The sequence below is a fragment of the Carlito syrichta genome, unplaced genomic scaffold (genome assembly GCF_000164805.1).
Source record: "Carlito syrichta isolate Samal-C Ts95f unplaced genomic scaffold, Tarsius_syrichta-2.0.1 Scaffold315696, whole genome shotgun sequence".
NCBI lineage: Eukaryota > Metazoa > Chordata > Mammalia > Primates > Tarsiidae > Carlito > Carlito syrichta.
The window spans coordinates 183-8,412 of NW_007259792.1; the positions used below are offsets into that span (position 1 = coordinate 183).

Below are 8,230 nucleotides of genomic sequence, written 5' to 3' on the forward strand. Positions count from 1 at the left end.
GACCCGGAATGAGTATTACGCCCCTCTTTCCTATTGTCCACTCAGACACAATAGGCGAGTTGGGGCAGCCAGTTGCAACCACCCACGCTCACTGCCAAAGTCTGGGCAAGCCGGGGCGGAGGGGTGCGGATACCTGACGTCCCCGCCCCCCAGGCAGGGGTTAGGAGGGCCGTGGATGTCTTGGCCAAGACCGCCCAGCCCGTCAGTGACCCTCGGAGCGGCCCCCAGGCAGCAGCACAACCTTAGGGGCTTGCTAGAAAGATCCCTCTTGGGCCCTGCCCCAGGCTCGCGGAGTCGGGAGCCCGGGTGGGCCCCGGCAGTCCCTTCTCACGAGCCCTCCCGCGATCCTGACGCAGCCCAAGTGCTGCGTGGCGAATCCTTTGACACGTTATGGCCTCACCACGTGGGGGCCAGGACGCTAGTGCGTCCTCGTCCCTAGGTGTGCCGCCTCCTCGCCGCTGGGTGACATGAACAGGTGAAGTTTCTCCATGGTTTCTTCTTTTTGTTAGTGGTATGCTTGCTAATATGGCCAATATGTAAATGTTACTCTACATATTTATATACCATGTTACTTAGTGACATTATTCGAACGTTTGTATGTGTATTTGTGAAGCTGTTGACATCCGTCATTTAAGGAATATTCCAGCCTAAGTTTCCGAAGCAGTATGTTGAATAAATTTTTTAATGGTCACAGCAGCCTGAGTCTACGGGGAAGAGCTAAGCAGGTGACCACTTGAGTTCTTTGAGCAAAGACCCGATGCAGTTTGTTCCCATTTTCCATGGTGACTGACTCAAAATTTAGTTGCATCACGGGGATGTGTGTAAAGGCCGCTTGCTTCATGTCACAGGTGGGGAGAACTCCCAGACTGGTGTGAGGCTGAACTGGGACACCCCCTCCGCCCCTCCCACTCCCCTTTCGCCTATGGTTTTTCTTTCTGAAGTCAAATGCACAGCTGTGCTCCACTATGGAAACTCTGCAGCCTTGGGAATCCTTACCAGTATCAATGTCTAGTCGCTTTTTAAAGTCCCAAAAGTGGAGTGAGGATGGGGGGGCTGGGCCGTTGAAGCCTTGTTTGGTTCTTTCTTTACCCAGACTGTGTATAAAGAATAAAGTTAGCAGAATGACACCACAGTCATTGTGTTTTTATTAATACCACATCAATTTGCAGTTTTACAAAGGAACCAAGATTCAAGTTCCATAGGTGCTACTGTATTTTTATGTTGCACGCAGACACGCACACAGTTTCATTAGTAATTTTTCATCTAGAGGTTTAAAAAAAATTCCCGCGTGGCACAAAGATCTCCCCAATTATCTAAACACAGCAGCAACAAAAGAAAAAGCTGGATGTGGCGCTTCCAGGGCCAGAGGGCCCTTGGAGGGAAAGCCCACAAAGACAATCAGTGCATTGGCGTCCTGCGGGGGTGAAGGATGACCACAGAGAACGTGTTTCCTACTAGGACAGAAATCAGCTGAACAATTCAAAAGGAAAGGGAACTCAGAAAACCAGAAAGTGGAGTAAGGCAGGGTACCTTTTACTCATCCAAGTTTCTAAGTGATTTCCCCCCCCAAAAGGTGGAAAGAACATTTCCTTCCACCACCCTCTCCAGCAGCTGCAAGACATCGGGACCATCAGTACTGTAGCCCCAACCTAAGGTCACCAGAGCACATTCTCTCTGGGTGATCACAAGTTACAATCTAAAGGAACTCTCTCACACATGACTTTTCTTTCAAGTATGCTGAATTTTCATGTTGAAGGGAAGGAAGAACAGCCTCAGACGGGAATCAGAGATTCCCAATGACCCTCCATTTGACATCAGTTGTTCGGCTGTCTGTTAATTGTACTTAGAGCCCAACCTGGTCACCCTCACCTAAAACGTCTTGGCAAACACTCTTCAGAGAAGCATCCTGGGCAGTGGCAGAGATGCTACTGGAACATCTATGTGCCTGACAGCGAACCCTTGAAACAACACACCCGTCAGCTAGCCTCAGCAGTTAAAACTCCACTTGGACCACAAGATGCACGTCTCTACACTAACTTGTGGTCTTTTCGCCACAGACACAAGGCATCTCCTGTTGAGCCAGCTCGGCTTTGGTCCTTAGGCTACAATGATGAACACAGGTGGAAGATGCAGAATGTGAGGGAGGAAGCTGTAGGGAAAAGAGCAAGAAAAAAAGCCTTTTTGCATTTCTGTGTTTCACCTCTTGAGAATGTCCCTCCCCCCCCGCAGACTGAGATAGGGTTACAATTACTCATAACTGAGGAGCCCACATGCAGATTATGTTTTTCTCTAACAAGTTTACAGCAGTGTACAGTAGTTACAGACATTTATTTCATAATAAGAAAAGTACAACCATATTTATTAGACTTGAGGTGAAGTGGGCAAGGGAGAGGGAGGAAAGCACACTCGGGAACGAGTTCTTAAACCAGCGCTCAGAAGTGACATCCAAGAAGAATGACGCAGATGCCACCTTCCCAAATGGAGGAGCCTTTCCCTCTCTAGAGACAGAGCCAATAGGTGGTGGCTGCGCGGCACTCCTGCTGACTCCCTCTCCACCCCACGTTCCGCTTCCTTTCTATTCTTTTTTATCAGATGGCATTCTGGGAATCAGGAGTTATCACTACCACCTAGAAGTTATTCACAGAGTTGAGAATTATAGTATTAAGAGAAGAAAAAAATATTAGGAATAGCTGCTCACATTGTAGGGTGGAAGACAGGACTTGAGGGCTTCAAAGAGAGCCCAAGAAGGAATCACACTCCTGTCCCCGAATAATTTCTTCATAAGTTAATCATTATTTAACTTAAAAATAAGGGCAAAACTACAATGGGAAGCTGAGTAAGCCTAGTCCTGAAATCTGGAGAGAAGGACCCAAGAGAGGCATCTAGCTTTCATTTTCTCTTTTACTTCCAATCTTTCCCCTTTCAAGTCTGGGGGAAAAGCTCTACCACCATATTAAGGTACTGATTTATCCTATGAACTTCTTTATTCGTTTGCATTCTAAGATAGCTCTTTTTTAGTCCAACAATTCTTGTGCTTGATACTGAGGATAAAGGGAAAGGATGGGAGAAAACACCAAATAAAAAAAAAAAAAGCTTGGAATGCAGGCTCAAGCTGACACTGAGCGTGTTCCTTCATAGTACAAGTAACAATGTTATAACTATTAAATGGTGTTTTAGTAACTGTTGCATCTCTGGTTTCCATGTGCTCATTCTGCCTTTTTTTTGGCGATTCCAGGGAGTTTTGCTTGGATCCTATTGAAAAAAAAAAAAGAGTAAAGGTGAAAACAAGCATTTGCTCAGGTTTTTATTTACACAGAGATGCTAGAAGACAGTCCTGGACTTGCAGCAGCAACGTGGAAAGCATTCTCCCATTTTCACAGGGGTGGATGAAGGGCGGGGCGGAGACTGGCCTGGGCAGAGCCTGACAGTCCACAAAGGTCTAGCTCTGCCCCTGCTGCTGTGCCTGGTGGTGTCTCTTTCACTGCCAGCACTTCTTGGGTTCTTCCCGAGAGGTTTTTGAGAATGAGCAGCACGTGGCGTAACACCTGCTGACTACGTACTGCACACTGGCCACGTGAGAGCCCATCACCCTGGCTCTGTAAGGCACAGATAAGGAATGCCAGGCCACCCCACTAGTGCCACAAAAGGAAGCAGAGTCAAGTGTTAAGGAAAAATGTAAAAGAGACACAGACCATTGGCTCCTGCTTCTCACAACTACAGAAGCTGACAATGGCTTCCAGTCCTTCACAGGACATCAAAGTTGCCCATCACTGTGGTCATGTAATCCCTCAGCGAATGTTAAGGCTCCTCCACAAATATCACACCCCAAGCCAGGTGGCCCATGTCAGCTAACGCCAGCAATCAAGATATCAGGTCTATAGCTGAGCTATGAACACTTTTCACAAATCAGGGGTAAATAGCAACGAGGTATGCAGCTGAGCTAACTGTTCACCTGATTTTTAGCACTAATGTATACCTAGAAAGGTAAAAAAGCAGCTAGAGATCCTGGAATCAAGCCAGACCTGTCTGGATATATTGTTTCCTTTTGATAAAGCTGGAAAAAGCCTTGGGCACAAAGGGAATTTAACTATTTGTGATACTTTGTTTCTTAAAGAATACCTGTTAAAGCATAACAAAAAAAAAGACTATCTAAAGAAAATATGAAAAAGGGTTAAAACTGTAATTCAAAGTGTTGGGTTCATGATATTTGTTATGAATAATTCAAAATAAAAAATGAAAACGTAACTGTCCTCCAGGACTGGGGGAAAAAGTTTAAAAAGAGAAGAAAACAGCTCCTTGATATAAGGAGTCTTAAAGATGCTTATCAGTATTTTATTACTTGATTTAAATATTAACTGGTTAAAAAAAGTAAAACAGATTTGATAATTTTATCAAAAATAACTTTAAGGCTTAAGTTATTTAAAATTACCAGAACTTTTATTTCTTAAACGAGAGGGAAGAGTTCGGTTAAAAATGAATATACATAAAAATAAATGAAGGTGGTGAGGCAACCAAGAACATCTCAAAGTGAGTTCAGGTTGGGTGTGGTGGTTCATGCCTATAATCCCAGCATTTTGGGAGGCTGAAGTTGGAGGACTGCTTGAGTCCCAGAGTTCCAGACCAGTCTAGGCAACATAGATCTCGACATAAAATAAAAAAATTAGCCAAGCGTAGTGGCATGTGCCTATAATCATAGCTACTTGGAGGCTGAGATGGAAGGACTGCCTGAGCCCAGGAGGTCGAGGCTGCAGTAAGCCATGATCTGTGCCACTGCACTCCAGCCCAGGCGATATAGTGAGACCCTAACTACTCAAAAAAAAAGTCAGTTAAAAAAGGCACAGTAGTAGTCCTGATTACTGACTCAATTGATCACTTTAAATCTAAAATACAAGGAATTTTTTATTTCTAGTAAAATAAAATTCCTATCAGGGTATAAATTACTTTCCTTGACATCAGCACTTTATACAGGTGACTCAAGATAACTCAGGGGAAAGCATATGTCATGATGATATGATCCCTAAATGTACTTACTTTTCAACAACTGCCTTGGTCTGATCCCGAGCGATGCCAACATAGTGATCAATCTGGGTCTTTAAGAAAGGCAAGTAGATTTTAGTTGTGACAACACGTACATTAACAATTTTCTTGAAGGCATTGTTCTTTTGTCTAGTTTACCAATTTTTTTTTTTTTTTGAGTGGAGTCTCACTCTGTCGCCCCGACTGGAGTGCAGTGGCCGCTCCTGGCCACTGCAGCCTTGACCTGCTGGGCTCCGGCGATCCTTCTGCCTCAGTCTTCCAGGTAGCTGGAACTATAGGCGTGCGCTACCACGCCCGGCTATTTTTGATTTATTGTGGAGATGAGGTCTTGCCAAGTTGCCCAGGCGGGTCTCGAACCCGTGGGATCAGGCAATCCATTCACCTCAGCCTCCCAAAGTGCAGGATTACAGTCTGAGCCACTGAGCCTGGCTAGCAATTTTTTAAAATTGGCTACCAATTCTTCTTAAACAATATTGACTAGTCTGGGAAATAATGCCCAGTTTGGAAAATGTTCTAAAAACTTCTCGTTTTAAAAATAAACAAGCCGGGCTTGGTGGCTCAGCCTGTAATCCCGCACCTTTGGGAGGCTGAGGTGAGTGGATTGCCTGAGCCCGCGGGTTCGAGACCCGCCTGGGCAGCGAGACCTCATCTCTACAATAAATCAAAAATCAACCGGGCGTGGTAGCGCACGCCTGTGATTCTGGCTACTCGGAAGGCTGAGGTGGAAGGATCGCCAGAGCCCAGTGGGTCAAGGCTGCGGTGGCCGGGAGCGGCCACTGCACTCCAGTCTGGGTGACGGAATGAAACTCCAACTCAAAAAACAAACAAGCAAACAAACAAAACCCTTCCTAGTTTTAGACTTCAAATTATTCCATTAACATTCCACACTTGGTAAAGTAAAAATCACTCATCTTTTAAAGAGCTAAGTCTTCCTGGGTAGGTATTTCCTTTAGAGACCCTGGAGCACATGGCATTTCCTGAATACTCAAACTGTATGTCTAATATATATTCTGCAGTCATAAGCATGCTAAGGCTGTGGGGCAAGACCAATCCATTTAATGCTAGAAGGCAAAGAAGTCTATGGGTGGATGAGTTAATCCACAAGGAGTAACTTCGTAGCATCTATATACTCAGTATACATCATTCCATGAGGTGAACATCTGTTCACACTGATGGGTTCCCTTAATAATCTACAGTTTAGCTGGGCTCGGTGGCTCAGCTTGTAATCCCGCGCCTTTGGGAGGCTGAGGTGAGTGGACTGCCTGAGCCCGTGGGTTCTTGACCCGCCTGGGCAACTTGAGAGACCTCATCTCTACAATAAATCAAAAATTAGCTGGGTGTGGCAGCACGCGCCTGTAGTTCTGGCTACTTGGAAGGCTGGGGCGGAAGAATCACCGGAGCCCAGCAGGTCGAGGTTGTGGTGGCCGGGAACAGCCACTGCACTCCAGTCTGGGAGACAGAGTGAGACTCCAACTCGAAAAAAAAAAAAAGGAAATAAAACTGGTCATGCTGGCACATATGATTCGGAACAGACAAATGCTTACCTTGTACTTCTCATAGACAATCGGGACACTGAAAATGAGCAGTTCGGCTGTAAGACAGAAGCAAGTGTAAATGTGAGACAGTCACAGTCTCAAGACTCTGAGTAACACAGATATTTTTCCTCATGAAAGATACGGAAACATAGATCCTCCTCAAAATGAGAAATCCCAGCTGCAGCTGCCCATTAAGGCCAGTTAGATAAAGAGAGGTAAGTTGGAGTAGTACTTACTAAAAAAACCCGAAAGACAAAACAAAAAACCTCTCCAGGTACACAGGTTATTTGTACCACAAATAACAATTTCCAAATTACAAAAATGGTTTCTGTAAATAAGATCCCCATATTTAAACCTAATCTAGACACATCTCCTTTACCTCCAGCTGTTTTGATATTTCTTTATAATTGGGACCAATAAACCTATGACCACAACCAGGTTCCTACAGTACCTACTTCCAGGTCTCTGGATGCTAAAGGCTGGGCCACACAGGGCAACCCTTTCAGGACCCCTCCCTCTGGCTGAGAGTTTTTCTATCCTCTAACAAATTCCTACTTGGAAAAAAAAAGGCTGCGTCATGTAGAATGAGTGCAGCCAAACTAGGCATTCTCCTCTCTCTTATTCTTACAAATTACTTCAAAGAGCATGGAGACATTTCCTTGCCATCTTACCAAGAATCAGAAGGGTGATTCCATTAAAAACGGCACCAACATAGGTCATCAGCCACATGAAGACAGCCAGCTGTGGAAGCAAAATTCAGATTAACTGATGCCACTGTCTTCCAGCTAATTAAGTCTGCATAAACTTAGTGATGTCTGACACGAGCAATTTAAAAAAAAAGGTTCCCCCAAGTATGCTGTACACATTTGAGGGTGCACAAAAGAATTCTGTAGTTCTCTTAGACCAAAGACAGAGGGTACCTGCAACGCCACCAGTTCTTATGTCTGTTTCCCAGCAAGAGGCAGCACCTTTCTCTAATGACGCCTATCCCCACCTCTACAGATTGAGATGAACAAATGCTCATTTGTGCCTGATAAAACGCTATGTACTGTTTCTCCACTGAATTATAACCCCGTCCCTGGTTTTTCTTAGTCTCACCACCAAAAGCTGCAAAATCAACTAACCTTCAAGGAGTCAACCAGATCTTCCACCAGAAAGAGACGAATGATGAGCTTCAGGGCCCTGTTGACATGCAGCATGGCAGCATTCATGTAGTTGTGGAAGGCTTCTGAGGACAGAGTGATGTCTACATCCAGGTAAGCCCTTCCAGAAGAAGAAGAAACAGTCACACATCTGACATGGAAGGACACTTTCTGCTGGCACAGCAGTTCTTCAGAGTTTGAAATGGGCCTCCAGGGCACTTTAAACATCTGTAGGAGCATTCTTTGCTGTCATGGCTGGGGTGAGGACACACTGTCATGGGGTGGGCAGAGGCAAAGATGCCAGATGCCTACAAAGCGTGGGACAGTCATGCACCATAAAGAACTGTCCTATGGGCCGGGCTTGGTGGCTCAGCCTGTAATCCCAGCGCTTTGGGAGGCCGAGGTGAGTGAGTTGCCTGAGCCTGCGGGTTCGAGACCCGCCTGGGCAACTTGGGTGAGACCTCATCTCTACATAAATAAAAAATTAGCCGGGCATGTAGCGCACGCCTGTAGTTC

At 45.4% G+C, this 8,230-nt stretch overlaps 1 protein-coding gene across 1 annotated transcript in view; it reads right to left on the reverse strand.

Moving 5' to 3' along the window:
* Positions 1-1,122: 1,122 nt before the first annotated feature.
* Positions 1,123-8,230, reverse strand: part of RTN3 (reticulon 3) — a 46,695-nt gene continuing 39,587 nt past the window's right edge. The window contains exons 4-8 of the mRNA XM_021706511.1: positions 7,697-7,835; positions 7,244-7,313; positions 6,582-6,628; positions 5,032-5,090; positions 1,123-3,252 (exon numbers count right to left, since the gene is read on the reverse strand). Coding sequence (XP_021562186.1) covers positions 3,207-3,252; positions 5,032-5,090; positions 6,582-6,628; positions 7,244-7,313; positions 7,697-7,835 — 361 coding nt within the window. The 3' untranslated portion in view covers positions 1,123-3,206. The remainder of the gene's footprint in view (positions 3,253-5,031; positions 5,091-6,581; positions 6,629-7,243; positions 7,314-7,696; positions 7,836-8,230) is intronic.